The 22,502-nt window shown below is 42.9% G+C and overlaps 1 protein-coding gene across 1 annotated transcript; it reads left to right on the forward strand.

Annotated features, from left to right (window-relative positions):
• Nucleotides 1–5,732: 5,732 nt before the first annotated feature.
• satb1a (SATB homeobox 1a) lies at nt 5,733–21,968 on the forward strand (the record flags this gene model as incomplete). Its single annotated transcript, XM_083982724.1, has 10 exons — nt 5,733–5,949; nt 6,293–6,469; nt 6,567–6,693; nt 7,789–7,912; nt 9,290–9,401; nt 10,720–11,276; nt 13,251–13,448; nt 14,935–15,090; nt 16,878–17,081; nt 21,090–21,968. 10 exons carry the CDS (start codon nt 5,733–5,735, stop codon nt 21,966–21,968), a joined length of 2,751 nt encoding a protein of 916 aa, XP_083838850.1.
• Nucleotides 21,969–22,502: the final 534 nt, after the last annotated feature.

The raw sequence follows: 22,502 nt of genomic DNA on the forward strand, positions 1-22,502 counted from the left end.
GTGCTCTAAGGCTGACTGCTGTGAATCATATATCACCTGACGATGGCCTGAAACAAACAAGAAACTCTATGTGCGAACAAATACTCATAGACACATACACAGGGTGCACGTGAGGAAAACACATGAATCCCTGAGGTGAGGCAGTGCAAAGTAGTTAAGCACAGAGAGATACTTCCATAAACATGTCAGCTAATAAAATTAAAACAGACAGCCAGCGCACAGTGATGCTTCACCTGAGTAATGAAGTGCTTAATGCATCATTTAAGCCTGATCACCGCTGCACACACACAATCTGTGTGTATGGATGTGTTTGCGTGTCATAGTGAAGTTCATAGTGAAGTGACTGTTGAGTCAAAGTGAGTCACTGTTGCTCAGGGTGTTGTCTCACCAGAGGCTCTATTAAACCTCCACAAATTAGTCTTTTTTACTCAAATCACTCCATTTAACGTTCAGGAAGGAGTAATGCAATCATCAATCAGTTATTATTGCACTGACTAAGAGGCAAAAAGGAAAAGCCTTCATGTCATTTAGATCTTATTGTAATAAAAGAAAGATAAAAGGCTTGCCTTGGTGTGAAAACAATATAGGCAACGTTTTAAAACCAGTGAAAGCACCACTAGTTTAGAAGTTAGTCCTAAATCCTTATAGGATAAACAGCACAAAAAAATTGTACACTTTTGAAGGAAGTGTACAAAGTAAAGTGTACAAAACTAGCCAGGACAACAGTATCATCATCCTTATCACTGCATCTTTATAGCAGATTTCTTATCTTATATACTTTTCAAAACAAATTAAATGCAGTAAACTAACAAACAACAAATAGCTAAAGAATGTAATAAAATAAATGAATCAAAATAATCAAATGATTAAAAACAGAGAATGAAGATCTATATATAGAGAGGGTATTGGACAAACAATCCAAAAACAAACTCATAATTGCACATCTTTAAAACCTATTAATGTTATTTATTATTAGACTCACGTGTAAGCAGGTTAAGTACTGTAGGTATTAGAGTGTAATGTGTTGTCATCTTCTCTACTTTAAGTGAGTTACTAAAGTCTGGCACAGAGCAGTTAGGTGCAGTCTGATTGTTGCCCTCAGCCACTTACTCTCTGGATCTGATGTCCTTTTTGATTCCACCAGTAGAGGTCGCCAGAGTTTAAAATGATTGAATCCTGCACAAACAAACAAACAAACAAGGATTTGTGTCTAAATATGAAAGAAATCCCTGAGCACATTACACACCTGTTTTAAATTTCCTCTTATAAGTTTATAGAATAGTGTCCATTGTTATTGTATTGTGTGTATGTGTGTTTTTTGTTTTGTTTTGGGGTTTTTTTTTACCTACAAGTTATGTGCATTTTATTTTGGAGGAGGGTTCTATCTCTCTGTGTTCTTTGGTTTCATGAAAAACAGTCCTGGTTAACCTCGGATCAGATCTGGCCTTGTGTCTGTGTTACATGCACTCATGTATTTATGCTTTAAAACTCCCTCGCTTCCTTGCAAAGGCTAGACTGTGCCAACATTTACTACTAAATGGTGTTTATGATGCCCTCTGGAGCTATAGAGGAAATGGGCACGGCTGTATGTTATAAATTCATTTTATATACATATTTTGACAAATCTAATAGTCTGTGCAGTGTGAACACAGCCACAGTCACAAGGACTCACAAACCACACTGCAGAAGCACTTATAAGATCAGAGGATATGTGCCACATGACATATGAGGCTCATATCATCTCATGTAACCAAGTCGTTCCACCATTTGTCTTTTGTCCTTTATTCCATCTTGTCTTTTCTATCGCCCTATATAACAAACCTGATCAGTTTTTAAATCTAGTGGCCCCACGACCTGACCTCACAGGCTTATCTAAAATCTCTGATGCTGTATGCATTCAGACTTGAACCTCTATTGTCAAAGACTTTCTTATTTTTTTTCCATACATCAAAACCACCTTGACCTGAGGGTGTGTTTTCAACCAGTATTTGATACCTGCACTTTTACATCGACAGCCCAGTGAGCCTTAGGAGAAACTTGAGGAGGGACAGCTGCCCTCAAGCTTGGTTCTAGCACACATTGTCGGCGATAAGATTATTGTATGAATATGTAATACTTGCAGAGAGAGAGAGGTTTCTGGATTAGTACGTGTCAGATTAGAAGTATGACCAGGACAGTGGTGGAAAAAGTATGAGTAAAAAAAAGTATGTCAATGTATACTCTGTTAAAGATTAAAGTTAAATTAAAATTCAACCTTATCAGTGAGATATGCATGAAATATCCAAAATAGATAGATAGATAGATAGATAGATAGATAGAAAGAAAGATAGAAAGATAGATAGATAGATAGATAGATAGATAGATAGATAGATAGATAGATAGATAGATAGAAAGATAGAAAGATAGATAGATAGATAGAAAGATAGAAACTATAGCTGCCAGATAGAGATTCAGTAAATGCAGGCTACTTAGTGATTCTCAACCACTTGACAAAGAGATGCAACTACTGTATTCAAGTGTAGGTGAGGTGTAAGGTGCTTAGGTTTGCCTGTCAGCCTGCTTGTGTGTGTGTGTGTGTGTTTTGCCGTACATATTGTGCATCAGATTGTGAGCGTCGAGCGTCAGTGGGTGTCTGCAAACTTACTTCAGATCAGGGAGTGCACGACAAAGAGAAACAGAGATGTGCAATACTGAGTGTTGGCAATCCATTTCCCCTTTAACACGCCAACATGATGCCTCCACCCATCTAACGGCAGCAGGCTCACTAACCATATCATGAGTTTATAATAACCACATCACATCCATGGCGAATGAGGTGGAATGAAAATCTAACCTAATTTGGAGAGATACACGACTGTGTGAGTAGTAGGGTGTCCCCTGAGATGAGGCTCCGATTGAGAGAGCCGTGTGCTGCACTGGTAGCATGCTCTGTGAGCGTGTAATGGTCTTAATTATCATTTAGCATGCCAGCCTCATTGACGACGTATCAAGCCAGTGATAAAATAGTGGAGCAGAGGGTGACAGAGAGAGAGAAATATGAGCGTATAAACACTTAAAGGCACACGCACTGAGTCGTAGTAGTTATCGCTGAAATACACACAGGCTCACACAAAGCTTGAACTTATGGGGGATGATGCAAACACACACACATGCACACATTTCCACCCAGCTGAGTGACATCTCTCTCTCTGAATTAGTCACGATGAATGATGTGTAACCAGCCATGACTCGCTCTGGCTGGGGAGATAGCTAATTCACTTTGTTTAATTAGTCAAAAGTAGTAGAGCATGCTCTCTCTCCCCAAACATACACTCCCATTGCACAACATCCACCCAACTGTAGGCTGTAGAAAAGACAGACCTGTAAGCACACCGGTGTAACATTTCATAAGGCAAGTCTTTGAATCTTATCTGCCAGAATGAAGGATCTCTGACTCTTCCTTTCTCTCTTTCTCTTGCAGACACACAAGGCACACAGACCTGTAACCCTTGGCTTTGTGATACCTTCACGGAGATTTCATGCACCATTTGGGCATCACAGCTCCAGAGGTGAAGTGCATCTCGTCTTTGAACAGGACAGAGGACCCGCTGTTGTCTCTGTGAGCTGATTCAGCTGTGAAAAATGTTGAGGTACAGTGATGTTTTTCTTTTCTGTCTTTTCTGTGCTTTTGTTGAACTTACTTTAAGGTTTTACATAATATAATTTAGTGAGAACTGTGAGAATTAAATTATTACAATATTAATAATATTATTAATTAATAAACTCATAAAACAACATACCATACTACGCTACACTTTAGGCCCCATAATATTATGCATAGCCTAGTATAGTATGGTATAGTGGTCCATACTAGTATAGCTATAGTATATGCTGCCAACAGTTGAATATTGTAATAGAACAACATAGTCAGCTGTATAATACGGTGCTATACTATACTTGCCTATGCTACGGGAGCTATAGTACTATTCTGTGGTGCACTGTTTTTTACAGAACTATAGCTCGATACACTATACTATACTATACTATAATATTTGCTGCTTTGTGTAGCAGGGAATGATCAGTATTATGGAGCTCATAATACTGTAAACACATACAGTAAGTGTATAGTATAGTATGAGGGTATGAAAAACACTGGAGCACATTCTCGGTTGCCCGGAGTAAAAACTGTTATTATCTACATATTAAACATAAGCCATGAGCTTGTGACACTAAAACATCAACGTTCAAAAGTTAATATCAGTCAGCCAGTTCTACCTTGTCCTGCTCCACTTTGTTACCATGGAGAGCTCCAATACCCTAAAGACAATAATAAGTGCGTGCACAGCATGCGGCAGAAAATAATAAATAGATTTATGCGCAATTGTCACATTTAATACATTTACGGAGCGCGCTAGTGAATTCATTATTACACCATATGCTAATGCAGCTGGGTCCGTGTATTTATGAGTCTGTGAGTGAGTGAGTGTGTGTGCGTGTGTGTGTGTGTGTGTGTGTGTGTATGGGGCGGGGGGTGGGGGGGTCTCGCTCTCTCTCGCGCTCTACCTCTCTGTGTCTCTGTCTCTCCGCGTGCGCACAGGGGCTTTGAAGTGTTACCAACAACTGCTGTCCCGGCGTCAGTGCAGGAGCCTAATATATGACAGGGGATAGATCTACTCCAGGAGGTCCCAGCCGTGCATTGTTCTCCCGAGAGCCTGATCCACAGCAGCAGCAGCAGTAGCCTATGTCCCGGCGGTCTGGACGGATGGATGGGAGGTCGCTCTCAACTTGCACTAAGGCCAATTTATCGGTACAGCGACGGCAAAGCGCAGCCGGTGAGCGGTGCAACAAGGAAGAATAGGGGGAGGAGAGAAATAACTTGGACAGCAAACACGCGATAATGTCGTTGTTAAACAGACGGTAGGTGTAAATAAAAGGGACGCCGGAGCGTATACAGTTGGACACATACCGACAGTCGAGAGAAGCGGGTCTTGTTCTTCTCCTATCGCGGTCTGAATGGAAGCGAGGATAACGTATGGATCCAGCCGATGTGCACGGAGACGGGCTGCTGCTGCTGATGTATGATGATGATGGCAGGTCGGGGATGCACGTTGTGTCGGCTGGAACAGGTTGGTCTCGCCTCGATCAAACTTCAGCAGCATTGGACGTGGGACCATTAGCGCGCTTTTAAGGCGCCGAGGATGAACTGAATCACTGTCACTTGCAGCGGCGCGCCTGGAGATGACAGCGGGTTTATTATGAAAAACGGCGCTGTAGCATTCACTGGACTTTTTTACTGGATTTACGGAGTTATTCTAATCGCTGCATCGGTGTGAAGGTCACCCCCTAATACTGATCCGGATATCCTCCAGTGTGTGTTTGTGTACGTGCATGTTAAAACTGTGTTTTCTTAATTTGCCAGTTAAACGCATATACCTGATCATAACTAAAACACACTTAACACTCATCAGGTATCCACAATTAGTTCATGGTGCACTTTTTTAAATTCTAATTCCGTGCTGTACGGAAATTATAGAAGAATATAATATATTATTGTGTCCACATGAAAATATAAAGTTTCTTTAAAATGTATGCAATATTCAGTTTGAACTTAAGGGAAATGCAAAGCGGCATCTTTAACTCACAGTTTACCATCCCACAGATACTATCAAGATCATAGAATGTGTTTTTATTGGGGTAGCTTACACAGTCCTTGATTTTTAACTGTCTATGTCTGTATCAGTGTGAGACCACAGATGGATGCCTTGTGTAATGGAGCCATGAAACCCGAGGGCTGTGATCCCATGCTAGACCCCAGGCCCCCTCCTGCCAAGCTGGCTCGACTGGAACAAAACGGAGCGGGACCCTCGGCCCAGGAGAGGAGCAGGCAGGGCAGTCCCGTGGCCAAAAACCCATCCCTGGCCCCGAAGCCGACTGCAGTGAAGCCGCAGGGCAAAAACTGGCACAGCAGAGGTACACGGCTAATGTGGGGAAGGGGTTGAGCAGCTTGATGTGAAGGAAGAACCCATGGGTTTACTTTTCTGCGTCAAGAAGACGCATTATTGGTAAACTTCCACACAGATTGCATCTTTTACACTGTGTTTATGACTCCTAAGTGTAAAATAACTGTCTCCGGTTTCCTTGTCATCACCGTAAATTACCCGTTCTGAGACTGAAAACTTGGTTTTCATTTAAAAACCAACATTACGTGACTCAATAATGAGTTAAATTATTGCTTTATAATTTTTCGTGTTTCCTATGACTACATTCCCAGACGTCATGCTGTATGAAATCATTTGCGTACATTATACCCCAGGGAGCCTGCTGCCGGTGTTCTGTGTGGTGGAGCACAGGGAAAACCCACTGGAGGGGGAGAGGAGAGAAGAACATGCTGAATTTGTGTTGGTCAAGAGAGACCTGCTGTTTAACCAGCTGATAGAAATGGCCCTGCTGACACTGGGCTACTCTCACAGCTCCGCAGCTCAGGCCAAAGGTACACAACACACACACACACACATGCACAGAGAGTCACGGTTACTGGTAAATCTGTCTTTACTTATTCTCACACTTTTCAACCCGTGTGTGTTCAGGTCTGATCCAGGTCGGCAGGTGGAACCCGGTGCCTCTGTCCTGTGTAACGGACGCTCCCGATGCCACGGTGGCCGACATGCTGCAGGACGTTCACCATGTCATCACGCTTAAAATACAGCTGCACAGGTACAAAGCACACATCTGTTACATCTATACGTGTGAATTTAGCTCATCCACAGGTGTCAGCTGGGTTTGACACCACACTAGTTGTTCACACGAAGCTTCTGGTGAAAGCTCTGGCCACCCACCATCTCTGATTTGACTAAGGAAAATAAAACAACCAAAGGGCACGGACCAAATCAGACCCACTGAAAATCATATTTCATAGACAGACTCCAGCAGAGAGTAATAAAATTCTTCTTCGTCATCATCATCATCATCATCATCATCATCATCATCATCATCATCATCATTTTCTTCACTTCATTAAATTAAATTTAATGAGTACCTACTTTTATTGCTTGTTGGAATGAATATTGATGAGCATTTTAATAGTTGAAGACATTAAAAGTTAGTTTGTACTTGTTCAGCATCTCTTCTGTGTTTTTGACAGTGGCCCAACAGCAGAGCCACCTATAGGGTCTCCCTGCCCGCAGCCCACCAGTGGAGTTGGGACAGTGTAGAACACTGTTCCACCTTTTTCTCAGAAGACATTTAGACCAGGAAGTCATGACAGTGTGACTGTGAGCCGTCATGAACCAGGACGCTAAACATGAAGCAGCTAAATTAAAAAATCAGCCATCAGTCATTTTATTATTTACACATGCACTTCCTGTGCAGTGTGAAACTGACTCTGTAAAAGGGCCGGTTCTCTCGAGGAAAAGAAGAACCAGGGGTCATTCTGTACGTGTTATCCTTGTATTCACATCAGTTTCTTTATGTCTGCCACCCACAGTGTGTGTGTTCCTTAAATGTGTGGCACAAGTGCAAGTGTTTGGTCTTGTATTTAGACAGGAAATCCACACTATGGGTGAGTGAACGAAAGTCTTAGTTTCATCTTGTACTGGTTAGTGGTTACATGCTAGAAGAAGTTTCATCTTCCTTTTAAAGCGGCATTACAACCTGTTGTATAATGTCTGCTGTTCAGGAGAAGTCAGGCTGTATCTGTGAGTTTCCCCTGATTTCATGGGAGTCTAGAACTAAAATTGCTGCAATACCCCTTTAAACTGTAATATACAGAAACGCTGCTGATCAAGTTGTTTTACTTTGCTCTTTTTCAAGCTGCCCCAAACTGGAGGACTTGCCAGCTGAGCAGTGGAGTCACTCCACAGTGAGAAACGCTCTGAAGGAGCTCCTCAAGGACATGAACCAGAGCTCCCTGGCCAAGGAGTGTCCTCTGTCCCAGGTACAACACACACATACACACACACACACACACACACACACACACACACACACACACACACACACACACACACACACACACACACACACACACACACACACACACACACACACACACACACACACACATACACATACAATTACAAGAAGAGTGCAGGCAGGAAATAGGACGGAAATTCAAAGTGTGCATGTAATGTCTTTGCCCTTCCACGTCCTGTGCAAGTGTGTGTGTGTTTGTGCCTACTTTGATGCATGACACAGAGCAAGCGTGTGGTCCAATCGTTAGAGAGGAAGTCCAGATGCAGAGGTAGATAAGTTGTGGGGGCAGAGCGCGGGGGAGAGGAACAGATAAGGAGAGATGGCTATCTCTTAAAAAGCCACGCGGCCTTGGCTGCTGCCTATCTTGATTTTGCCGACTGCCAACCTGTCTGCCTGTCACCCTATCTGTCCGTCAGCCTCACCCACCGTCTTACTCTCGCTTCGTCTATCTGTCCATCACTCTCACTCTTTGGTATTTCTTTTTTTTTTTTTGTTTTTTTTTTGCTGCTGCACCCTTTACTGATTCAGCAGCAGCAGCAATCCAAATCTGGCTTTAAGATCTCCTTCAATTCTTGTGTTTAATTTGAGTAAAAACAGACACAACTGCAGAAATAATTTTACATTAATCTTGAAGTATTTGGGGAAAGGCCTCTTTATGAATATTCATAACTATCAACTTAGTCTATCTGTTATTTTGCCTGAGGGTGCCGAGGACATCCACAGTTTGATAAAGAGGAATTGCTCACAATCTCTCTCTTCTTCGGATTCTTTCCTTCTTTGCAGCGTTATGATCTGATATCAGCCAATCCTCCCTCCCCCATCTTTCCTCCCCCATTCTCGCTCTCTCTCCATCTCCGATCACTCCCTTCCCTTTACCCTCTCTCTTGTTTGCGAGAAGCAGATTAAAATAAATATGAGAAGATGAAAGGTGTAATCAGATGTAAAGATTGCACAGGACGGTCTTCGGGGAAAAACTGTGTGGGTGTATGTGTGCGTATGTGTGTGTGTGAGTAAGAGACACAGAGGCATAGTCTCTGATGACCTCTAGTGTTTCGTTTAAATACACACACGCACACACACACACACACACACACACACACACACACACACACACACACGTATTCAAGCATACACATGCTGTACATTTACACACGCAAAACAGCTCACACACTGACACACTCATCTGTCTTTATTATCCTATTTACCTGGGGGTCTTTTTAATAACACAGATCTGAGTTCATTAATATCAAATGTGTGAACAGCTGAGACACCCAGGCCGCCCATAGCAGGAGCCTGGAAAATGTAATGAATTTCTATTGTCTATTCCCCTCTGTTTCAGAGTATGATATCATCTATTGTAAATAGCACTTACTATGCAAATGTCTCAGCTGCCAAGTGTCACGAGTTTGGTCGATGGTACAAGCACTTCAAGAAGACCAAATGCTTCAAGGGTGAGGGATTTCAATCAAGCTTGTAAACATTAAGTGTGCATAAGTCTTATAGCACATCCCAAGTCCATACTCCATACTAATTCTACACAGGACTGTATTATGTTCAGGGTTGGTGAATAATGGCGTTGCGTATTTAAAATACAAAATATGAGTAACTTTATTCCGTTATAGTTACAGTTTAAATTGTTTTAGTGTTAGCCTACAGATTTAACAATGGCTCCTGTCATTACTTTATTTTCAAAATCATCATGCTGCTTATCCTACACTCACAAACAAAACCTATTTTAAACCGTGTATTTTTTCGAGGGTATTCTGCATAAGTATTAAAGGTTCAGAGGCTGTAGTCTGGACTGTAGAGCAGAAGAAGCTGCTCAGGTTTAATATAGCCTAAGCCTACTAATTTAATGTGATTTGCGATGAAAAAATCATTTAAATAGGCTTTATGCACAGCTCCACTACTTCCTGAACGTAAACAAGCTCCTTTATTTCCTGTCTTACATTATTGGACAAACTGGTTAATCCAGGTGTGTCTGACTCTGACCTCAGTAGTCACAACAATGGTCAGACACACCTGGATTAATCAATTTGTCCAATAATGTAAGACATAAAGAAATAAAGGAGCTTGTTTAAATTCAGGAAGTAGTGGAGCTGTGCATAAAGCCTATATGGCGTGATCAATAACAAATTTAATTGTGGTTTGACAAATTCAAACACATTTATTAATGCTTTAGTTTAAAGGAGCCACGGTAGCCTCTAAGATCATGTGTAAGATCATTCAAAGCAAATTCAGTGTCCCAGTTAAAGGCGCTCAGGCAGGCGATTTTGAAGTAATCTAAAATTAATCCAGAAAGTATTCAGAATACATTACTTTACCTGAGTAATCCAAATACATTACAGATTACATTTTAGGACATGTAATCAGTAATCTGTAGGGGAATACATTTTAAAAGTAACCCTCCCAACACTGTGTATGTTACATACTATAAATAATGTAAGTGGTTTTCGAGGGCAACCATGTTATAATGATAATAAATAACACAGCAGAATGCAGTTCGGAGTTAAAATAAGGAAAAAGCTAAGTTTCCCCCATACAAATCTATTACAGTATGTTTGTTTTGTTTTCCAAATTCTTCTTCAGGTTTCTCAGCAGTAATGTTCTAATTTACAGGACATCATAATCAGCTGCAGTTCATATGCGCTCGTCCTGGTTTAAATGTTTTGCACAGGATTAGTGAGCAGTATGGATTTAGGGCGCGCTGCTAATGTTTAATGTGTTGATAATTCTACATCTGTCTTTGCTTTTCTTCGCCTCCACCAGAGATTGACGGCTTTTCTGAGCAGTCAGCACACATAACCCTCACCCCGCAGCCAATCACAGGAAGCCCTGCCGAGCAGAGCCCGACCCCGACCCTTCTTTTCCCTCACGGAGGAGTAGCCAACATATGCGGCCGCTCACCCCTCGGCCTGCGGCCTCCTGGGCTCGTCACCCAGCCCCTCACTTCCCAAATGGTGAACCAGCAGCTGGTCATGGCCCAGTTTCTCAACCAGCAGTACGCCGTGAGCCGCATGCTGGCCGGCCAGGGTCTGTCTCCGTCCCCGCAGCAGTATCTCAACCACCCCCCCGTAGCTGTAGCAAGAGCTCCAAGCGCCAAGGTCTTCTCCATAGCCTCTGATCCCCAAGCCCCACAGCAGGCCCAGTGTGGCCCCGGGGGGGGAGGAGGCCCTGCAGCCGGACCGCCGACCCAGACATCAGCTGGGTCGTCTGTGGGCTCGTGTGATGTGCCAATTGAAATCTACCAGTGTGTGAGGGAGGAACTGAAGAGAGCAGGCATCTCTCAAGCCATCTTTGCCCGGGTGGCGTTTAACAGGACCCAGGTATGGAGGGAAGGGGGAGAATCAGAAGTTGTCAGTCTTTTTAATGTTTTTTTTTTGTCCCCACGTTGTTATTGTTCCTCGTTGTCCATGTTTGAAATTCTCATTGAAAATCACGTTTCTGGTTTTCTGATTTAGATTAAATGTTTATCAGAAGAAAAAAGTTATAACATAATATAGGGCATTTTGTGCAATTTTAACTCCAGTGCTTAACAAATCAGTAAATTAAACATTAGATTAGCTACCAAACTGATCAACATAATGACAACTAAAGTGATAATGAAAATTCCTGTCCCTGCTTCTCAAGTTTATTTGCATTATTAAGTTTTGTCCTCATCGTCAAAGAACAAATTTGCTTCATAGTTTACATACAGACTTTCTATTGATGCATGAATTTGTAAATCTCTCAAAATATAGCTATAGGTGTTCCAGTTACACATTTTGTGGTTTTTGTGTTTTGCTGATCATAATACAGAGGCAGACGAGAGAAAGACAGAAGATTAAGTTTAAGCGTTTATATTTATTGTTCTCATTCTATGGTTGACACACTGTGCTGTAAATTGAGGATTTTGGACAAGATGTCAACACTTTTCTTTGCAAAGATTAAGACTTTAACTCTGTCATAATTGTATGTTTGTGTTACTTCTATCTGATCTTCCAGTCGAAAATCATTTTTTCCACACAAACAATCTGATAATAAAGATTTACGTGCTTTGAGAGTAAGCCTGGACGGATAGATCTTTGCCCGGGTGGCTTTTAACAGGACCCAGGTATGGAGGGAAGGTGTTGAAAGGTCTGGTGGTGATTATCTGTTGGAAGTGTTTTCTGGTGTTGCGGTGATAGGTAAGCGTGTTCTGTGAATCTGTGTGTTTGGTGGTTAGTACGTTGGCATGGCCTTTGCCGCAGTGCCCCCCACTTCCACCCTCCTGTGCATGTGTGTGTCTGTGTGTATGTGTGTGTGTGTGTGTGTGTGTGTGTGTGTGTGTGTGTGTGTGTGTGTGTGTGTGTGTGTGTGTGTGTGTTCATGCCAGCTCTCTGCAGCACAAAAGCTGGTGCCAGCAGTGAAGCAGCTGCTGGGCCAACTAATCACAACCCCTTGGAGAAATTCTGTCTCCCTCTCTACCTCTTCCTCTATCTCACTGTCTCTCCATCTCTCCACCTTTTCACTCTGGCAGCCCCTCTACTCATTTAAAGTCTACCTCCTATTGTTAATCTTTCTTTTTTTTTAATCCTTCCCTTTCTCTGCCTATTGGGCCCCTCATTTCTTACGCACATCACCCTCCACCATTGCCTTTACCACTGAAATGCTGCTATGTTATCTATGACCATCATCATACATTCACCACCACACCCTCGTAAATGGAGCTCAAAGGACAGCCTAGACCCATTTTTATTATTATTATTACTGTCATTATCATTTTCATCACAATAAGCCGAGCTGGTTATTATCCACCCCCATGTTTCCCCGTTGCCAAATCCAAGGTGCTCTGGTGCCAGCCGTACAAGTTGGGCATTATGCCAACATGCCATCTAGAAGTGAGGGACACATTTGTCACTTGGCGCCTCACGTAAAAGCCTCCATCCATTTGGAAGGCGGAGTTTGGTGGGTAGATTTAAAGATGATCCAGGATTTGAATAAGAAGGCTGTTTCCTCTCATGTCATTTCACTGCCAGCATGAAATCTGATTTCTTCTCAGGAAGGAAGCCCGACAATCTGCGTGTGACGTTTGAAGGCTTTCCTGCATAGACAGATACATGCAGAATAATGCTAGCTCTACAGGCGAGTCGCAAAGCTTAGCACAGGGGCCTGTTTGAAAGAGATCCAGAGATATAAGGAGCTTTTGGAAAATTCCTGCGGGTGAATGAGAAACTTTCAGCGTGTTGAACGCCTTAAGCCAACTGAATGAATTTGTTATTATCAATCATTACCTATCCATACACATGTGTGAGTGTCGGTTTGTGTGTGCCTTCAACCAGGGCCTGCTGTCAGAGATCCTGCGGAAGGAGGAGGACCCAAAACACGCCTCCCAGTCGCTGCTGGTCAACCTGCGGGCAATGTACGGATTCCTGCAGCTCCCGGAGGCAGAGAGGGAGCGCATCTATCAGGAGGAAAAAGAAAGAAGCCTGACGGGGTTCACACCCAGCTGCAGCAACACGCCACCAAGATCCACACAGGTCAGCCAGGAGACATAACAAGTCGAAAATCAGCATCACACAACTTGCTCTGAAACACTTTACTTGAAGGTCTGATCATAAGAGTGACATGAACATTTCATAAACATTACGTCAATGTCATAACACCTGGGTTTGTAGGGTTAGGGTCAGGGTTAACTGAATGACACTTAATAACAACGTTATGACATTGATATAATGTTTATGACACCTTCAAGTAAAGTGTTACCGAAATGTGTTTGGTGAAATATTGAAGTGGGAGGAAATGACAGTAAAATGTCACAGATTTGAAATATTCTCTGCTATAAAGAACAATCTGTCATGTATATTGTATGAATGGTGAGAAAGCACAGAGACGGCTTTGTGCTTTGTTGAATAATCAATGTTGGGGGGGGGGGGGTTGTGGAGATTACTGTTGTTGGTGAACCCCTGAGCCATCCTTAGGATAAACTGTGACCAAATATCAGCAAAACTAATTACATTCCCATCACCCACAGCTTTCCTTGGTGTTTAGCGCTATTTAGCAAATGTAAGCGCGATTGCATGAATTAAACATTTTATTCACTCTGCTCTTACTTCAGTTTGGTGAAATAAAAACATCTATAGTGCTGCATTAAGGCCATGCTCCCTCCCTGGTTTCCCTTCCCTGAAAATTTGACAGTGTGTTTGACAGAGTGCTGGGCCAAGTCAGACTGGGTCCGTAATCTGTTTCAGATTAATCGTGATCAAGGAATGCTGCAAATGCTCACTTAACTCTTAAAGGTACATTGTGTAGGAATTACTCCCATCTAGCATTGCGGTTGTATATCGCAAGCAACTTAATCGTATTTGTCATGCTGCATTCACGTGAAATTAGGCAGACGGCAGACGGACGACAGCCGCTGCACATAACGGCATAAACAAGCCTCTATGTAAACAAGTGGTCCATCATCACGATGCAAAACAATACATGTGACAATATGTTGTCATGGCGATGTGGTATTGTTTACCTGACCCACGTTTTACCGTCTTTCTCTCGACTTCTGTGACTAAAATGACATCTGGTTTGTTACCGACGGCCGTCTGCCCGACTGCAGGTGAATGCAGCATCAGTGTAACGCTCCATTCCTCCTCACTGCGTTACCACGGTGACTTTTCACAGACGCCACCTCCACCTGAGCCGACAGCTCCGGTGTCTCCGCTGAGTTTCCGTGGTTTCCTACCGCCACGCTGCCACTGAACGTAAAAACATGGCGACACGACATGGCAGCCAGCACCGAGCTTACCCGCTCCATGTAGATATGAATGATATGAACGGCAAATTCAGAGCTGAAAGGAACACTTCAGTTTGTTGATGGGGGGGATTACTGATTAATGAAAAACATACTTTTGAACCAAATAATCAATTTTCGTGGATCGATAACAGGAGAAGTTACACATTGTCCCTTTAAGTTTACTGGAGCTGACGTCTTAACCCCATCTCTTTGTCTTCCCGTCTGTCTCTTCTAAGGCGAGACTCTCCCCAGTCACAGCAGACAGAGGTTTGAGGACGGACAGTTGTGTTCTCAACGTCAGCTCTTCCATCTACGAGGAGATCCAGCATGAGATGAAGAGAGCCAAGGTGTCTCAGGCCTTGTTCGCAAAGGTGGCTGCTTCCAAGAGTCAGGTACCTGCTCGCTACAGTAGCTGGCGTGAATCTGATGGAGATGTCCAATTTTTAACACACACATATTGCACCCAATCATTTCTATTGCTTGATTTTTCAAATTTAAGCGTCTATGATGATGATGATGATGAATCCATCTACTCAGTTAAAGCAGCGTTGACTAGTGTGTGTGGAGGAAAGCCCAGATAATCAACCAGCAGCTGTACTCTGCAGAGGACTATCATCAGTGCATCAGACTGCTATTGTGCCCTAAATTATCGCTTTAATAGTCACCATACACGGGCACACATACACACCACTCATTTGTGCACACAGACATACTGTACGGGTGCATGGAATCACACAAACTCACACAGGCACACAAATTCACTAATGCACATACACACAAGCACGATTTGAGTGTTTATTGTTCTCATTTTTATGGCGGCCCCATAAGCTTGTTATTGCCTTTTGTTTTGAGGATAATTTCCCTTCATGGAATGGGGGGATTTTAGCTGTCTCATTTTCTCTTCCTCTCGTGCATGTCTCCAATTCTCAGTTTTCTTTCTTTCTTTCTTTCTTTTTTTCATTCTTTCTTTCTTTCTCTCTCTCTCTCTTTCCTTAATTTTCCCTGTCATTTCCCTCCCCCTCTATTCATCATCAAGATGTTTTAAAGGTCATTCAGCGGTCATGCCAGTATGGACAGTTGGTCCAAAACCTCTGAGGTTTTTTTTCTATCTCTTCACTGGCCTTCATTTTACCTTACTTTCCTCTATGTCCTCTTTACCTCCCTCTCTATCCCTCTCTCTCTGTCTGTATTACCCGGTTGTTTGGCAGGCAGAACCATGCTGGATCTCTCTGTTCTATCTGCACTGTGCATCTGGATGGCATTGTGTGCTAGAGTTGGGCTACAGCCAGGTGTGCGCGTGTGTGCTTGTGTGTGTGCCTGTGTGTCTGTGTGTGTGTGAATCTACAGTATGTGTGCGTATCAGCCTGTTTGCAAACGTAATCATGCTCTAGTTCTTCTAGTTGAATCGGAGAGTTGCTTGGCTTCACGTTTCTCAATCTGCCATTCGCAAATTTCTTCCCTCATGATGCAGAAAGAACTCTAGCGAATAAGAAATTTTCACCCTGATGTTCCAGCTTTGCCGTCAGAGCCTCTTGGACCATAGCAAACGAGATACAGACAAGAGATTTTACAGCAGCCGCCCGTTCTGAATAAATGTGAAAAGTAAATTATGTTGGTTTATCAACGAAAAGCAAGCTGAACACTCATTTGTTGACAATGTTGCATCTGTTTAAATTATATTTTAATTACTCACAATTAATAAGACCGTGGGTGTACTGGGGTGACGTTATTCAAAATTCATCATATACATTTCCATTATGTTGCCATGGCAATTTAATGTCTCAACACTATATTTTAGAGCTTCACCCAACAGAGAGATGAAATCATTTTTAGGACACATTTTATTTAGTTGGAATCAAATGACAGATACCAAGATCAAGGCATTAAGATATTGATATCCAAGCTATTATATAATATGAGCTTGACGTTGAAACATTCACTAATTACTGGACTAATTAACAGACTTGATTAGAGTGGCGGTGTTTATCATATCATGGGAGCTGAACAGCTTTGTTGTTACCGATTACTGCAGTAAATAGTTGTTTTCTCCTTTCAGAGTTTTTTATCAGGTCAGATAGTGTCTCTTCAAAAATATGAATGTACATATCATCATCGTGCCTGTCTTCCACAGTGGGTAAGCTGATCAGTTCATGTATGTGTGTGTGTCCCTCTCCTTTAGGGCTGGCTGTGTGAGCTTCTGCGCTGGAAGGAGGATCCCAATCCAGAGAACAGGACCCTGTGGGAGAACCTGTGCATGATTCGCCGCTTCCTCAGCCTGTCCCAGACCGAACGAGACGCCATCTATGAACAGGAGAGCAGCAGCTCGGCGGCTCAGCAGCACTGCGCCGACAGGCTCGCACTGCTCAGCAACGACAACACACTGGTGAGATTACAGAGACAAATTGATCATTACACACTACACACTTCTGCTCTACAATCTTGTTTTACCAGCTATACAGATTTGTGATGAACTCGGAAAAAACCATAACAAATAAGCGGCAAAGGTGAGCAAATAAGTAGCCTACCTAATCAGCATGTCTTTAGAGGGATGGCTGTCCTTATCACAAAGTTACAAAATGACGTGAATTTCTTTTTGTAAAACACTAGAAAGATCTAGAGTGTTTGATGGAAAAGAAACCCAATTATGACAGCTTAAAGGATAATTAGCGGCCTACCGTTTTCTTACATTCTGAACCTTATTTCTAGCATAAAATACGATCATTTACTCACCCAGATAACTTTGTTGTCATTACAAGTCGTTCTGACGAAATTAGATCCAGCCGAGAGCCGCGTATATGCGAGTCTACAAGGCAGCGGAATGCAGCCTCTAAATAACACATTATCCGCCACGAAACTCGTTCATTTCATCAATATTTTGTTATGATACGCTGCTATTCCCCTCTGAGTCCGGGGTTAGCTGTTATCAACATCCGTGGTCTATAGGTTGGCCTACTAACCTCTGACCTGGATGATGTCATCTCCGACCACCGAGTGGCGCGGCTTGTTGCTACCGCTAATGCTATGGTTCGTTTCTGCGTGTTTCTGACTTGTCAGAACAAAATGACCAGCTGGACGAAGTTCAGCTTCCACAGGCTTCCTCTCCGCAACCTGGACTCACTAAATCTCTGGCTAGTTGAGATAAAAATGGACCCGAACGCCGAAGTGGAATGATCATTATCAGAATGAGCCGGGCAGCGGTCGGAGATGACATAATCAAGCTTAGAGGTCAGTAGGTCAACCTACAGACCCCGGATGTTGATAACAGCTAACCAGGACTCAGAGGGGAATAGCACTAGCGTATCATAACAAAATATTGGTGAAATGAACGAGTTTTGCGTTATATGGATATACGCGGCTCTCGACTGGATCTAATTTTGTCGGAACGACTTGTAGTGACACCAAAGTTATCTGGGTGAATAATGATCGTATTTCATGCTAGAAATAAGGTCCAGATTGTAAAAAATGGTAATTATCCTTTAATGCTAATGATGTCAGAAAAAGAGATGATTATGACATGAGGCAATGATCCATGAGGATGATTAGTTATTTTTCATGCACTTTGATAGCTATTGAATGGGTTGATTATAACACATGACGAAAACGGTTGTGTATCGCTCTGTTTGAGAAAGTAGAGTATGTATGGAGTAGCAGTGCATGAAAAACACGACCAGAAGACTACTGGTTCAGGTCCAGTCAGGTCTGTGGATGTGAGCCCTGGATGGTGGATGGATGGTTCACTGCCATCCACCTCATTCTGTATGTAGCAGCAGATCCAGATCACATAGAATCTACACTAACTTTGGTTTCTCTCCAAACCAGAACAGCTTGCCTCTTTTTGTCTTGCTACCCAGCCAATATCTACACGCTCTAGGGTGAAACTGCCTTCAGCCGTCGACTTCCAGGCTGCACAAGCGCCACCCTCAACCGCAAGCGGCAAAGCGGAGTGATTCACCGCAGCGGCAACGAAAACAAACTGCTTAGCAACACTGCAAACTGCTATTTGTAAATAAGTTAGACATTTAAGCTAGATTTTGACGACAAATTATAGCAAACCGAGCCTATATACAGAGTATTTTTGTAAATAAACTGGTTAGTTGAGCTGCTCGAAATTTTTAATTGCAAGTGCTAACGTGAGCTTAGCTAAACTTTGTTTGTTTGTTGATACAAAAGGCATCAGCATGAAAGGCTGATTGCAGAGATTCCTTGCAGGCTGGCTATAATGCTATTGATAATTTCATATTGTATAATTATCATTATTCAGTCATCTGCCTTCAAGGCTGATTGTAGAAGCTAGTGCCTTGCAGGCTGATTATTAGGCTAATGCAGATTTCACATTTCATTATTGCCTTAGCTGCCTTCAAGGCTGATTGTAGAAACTATAGTGCCTGGCAGGCTGATTATTAGGCTATATTGTATAATTTTCAATATTTAGTCATCTGCCTTCAAGCCTGATTGTAGAAACTAGTGCATTGCTGCTGACTGAATAATGACAATTATATAATATGAAATTATTTATCCTAATAACCAGCCTGCAAGGCACTAGTTTCTACAATCAGCCTTGAAGGCAGCTAAGGCAATAATGAAATGTGAAATCTGCATTAGCCTAATAATCAGCCTGCAAGGCACTAGCTTCTACAATCAGCCTTGAAGGCAGATGACTGAATAATGATAAGCTCACGTTAGCACTTGCAATTAAAATTTTCGAGCAGCTCAACTAACCAGTTTATTTACAAAAATACTCTGTATATAGGCTCGGTTTGCTATAATTTGTCGTGAAAATCTAGCAATCAAACAGCTTAAAGCAGATGTAAGTGATATATTTGTGTTAATATAAGTCTTAAATAGTTATATCTTCCGACAGCAATCACTTACATAGAGTGTTTGGACTGAAACACGGGTCTCTCAGTCACTCTGCTCTGCTCTGAGCCGAAGAGAAAACATTTATCGTATCCTACAGTTTTTATCCAATGAGGAGAGAGAACGGCATGCAGGGCTGTGTGTGCAGCCAAGGAACGCCGTGAATGTGGTGACGTAGCGACGAGGACTGTTATGGTGCGTTCAAGGAAACTCGTATTTTTCCGACCGTGAAGTGGTACCAGTTCGATCTGGTACGAGTTCACCGGTCGGAAGTTACGAGTGGCCGTTATAGTGACTTTCACCGGTAAAACAGGTCGGAAAAACACGAGTGGGTTGCCTGAAACGCTAAAAAGTCGTAAGTTGTGACTTGAAGCTGTAATTTACGATTTCAAAAGCCTGCCTGGAACGCAGCATTAGCGAAAACGACCGGACCACTCACTTCTGCTTTAAATATCTAACTGATTTACAAAAAGCAGGTTGCAGTGTTGCTAAGCAGTTTGTTTACGTTGCCGCTCCGGTGAATCACCGCTTTGCCGCTTGCGGTTGAGGGTGGCGCTTGTGCAGCCTCCCAGGCTGCGCAGCCTGGAAGTCGACGGCTGAAGGCAGTTTCACCCTGGAGCTATCTACACACTGCATATTTAGTTATCAGCATTAGGGTTAGGGTTAGCATTGTTCGCTGGCTAACAGAGGCTGTGGTTAAAAACACAGGTGTTACGTTTCAAAAACGTCAAACCTATCAAGGAAAGGGTAACGTGACTAGGATCATTCTGCACTATAAGTCATCATTTAAACTGAAGGACAGCATTTACAGTATATGTTCATATTATTGTTCTCATGAGAAACATGACCACAAACATTTGAGGTCAAGCCCTAACCAGCCAACTACTGCCAGTTTGCTTTGGCCCATTATTCCCGTGCTTAAAGCAGAAGTAAGCCATCCGGTCGTTTTGGCTAACTTCTTGTCAGCAGATGGAGTTAGCAGTCCCCGCCCTCGTCCTTAACGTCACCACATTCACACGCATCCCTTGGCTGCACACACAGAGAGGACCGCCCCTTTATGCCGTTCTCTCTCCTCATTGGATAAAGGTTGTAGGATACAAGGAAAGTTTTCTCCTCGGCTTACAGCAGAGCAGAGTGACTGACAGACCCGTGTTTCAGAGTGATTGCTGTCGGAAGATATAACTATTTAAGACTTATATTAACACAAACATTCCGCTTACTTCTGCTTTAAATGAAAGCAGCACATTTCTGTAACCAGTAGCTGCATCTTGAAAGCTACTATTTGTGCAATTTTACATAGAATTAGGTAATGGTCTATAAAAACAATAATATGCAAATAAAAAAGCTAAAATTGTTTCTTATAATTTCAAATACATTTGTGCCAAGGCTGACTCCACTTGACATCATCTACCTTTAAAGTGGAACAAGATAATATCCACATTAACAAGATGCAAATTAAGTCTGTCTTGAAAATCTAAAATCAAGACGACAAAGTGTGGCTTTTTACTTTATAATTTCACTTTTGTCTCATCAGTACCAACGCAACTCCCCTCTGCCACAGCAACCGCATCTTCAACCACACCAACCCCTGCAGCCCGAGGCAGGAGCTCACCTGTCTCCACGGCAACCCTGTGCAGCATCGCCAGCCGAGTGCGAGGTTGGGGTCAACTGGGGGCACTTGAGAGTACGTTTACTGAGCAGGGGCAGTAGCAACGGTGAGAGAGGGGAGTGTAAGGACTGGGTCGAGGGAGGGCAAGGAGAGAGGGGTAGTGCGGGGGGGGACTGGGGATGCACTGGGAGGGTGAGGGATAAGGGCACAGAAAGCAAAGAGCAGGCGAGGGATGGGAATGTGTGTGATGAAGGCATAAATGAGATGACTGGAGACAGCAAAAAGGGCACGGTGAAGGAGGAGCTGTCTGCGAAGTGGCCCGGTGTGAAGGACGAGAGCCGAGATAGAGCTGGGATTTGCTCAGAGGCAGATAGTCATGAGGTGGAAGGTGGAGATGAGGCGCAGGGTGAGGGGTTAAGATTGTCCCACGAAGCCCTGGGAATCCTGCAGAGCTTCATCCAGGACGTAGGCCTCAACCCGGACGAGGAGGCGGTCCACACCCTGTCGGCTCAGCTGGGCCTCCCCAAACACATCATCCGCAGCTTCTTCAGCAGCCAGGACCAAGGACAGAGTCGAGAACTCGATCAGTGTCGACACCAGAGCCAGAGCCCAAAACGCAGCCTCATCCAGGCTGACCTACCTACAGAGGAACAGCAGGGGGGAACCGATGGACAGACTGACATGGAGCAAACGGAAGAGGATAAGCAAGCAGAAAGAGATGACGCAAGCGAGGACATTGCTTTGAAAGAATCGGATGCTGGCACTCAAACGTTGCCCCCTATGAAAGAAGAGCAGGAGAGCTGATGGAAGACTGTATCTGTTTATACCACAGCTTTCACAACCAGAGACCCACATGTGATTTGAGGATCCCTACTGCACTGTGATCATATATGTACAGATAATGTTAGTACACGGGTTCTGTGTGTAGATGCTTATGTCTGGATTAATAGGAACCAATACAATGAGCCTCAGATTACATATCACTGTTTAAAAACAATAATTGTAGGTGGTTGATGACTCATGTAAATTTATAGTATGTTCATGCCAGAAATGCCTTGTGGAAAGTGGCACTGCCAGTTTGCTTTTCTATGATCAATATCTTAATTTGCTGTTTGTTTTTACTTACTTTTTAAGAGTGTTCTTTAGTTTTTGTTTTAAATCAGAAGTTGTTAGTCTTTTTAATGTTTTTTTTTTTGTCCCCACGTTGTTATTGTTCCTCGTTGTCCATGTTTGTAATTCTCATTAAAAATCAGGTTTCTGGTTTTCTGATTTAGATTAAATGTTTATTATTAGAAGAAAAAAGTTATAACATAATATAGGGCATTTTGTGCAATTTTA

Source organism: Trachurus trachurus, assembly GCF_905171665.1.
Source record: "Trachurus trachurus genome assembly, chromosome: 11".
Taxonomy (NCBI): Eukaryota; Metazoa; Chordata; class Actinopteri; order Carangiformes; family Carangidae; genus Trachurus; species Trachurus trachurus.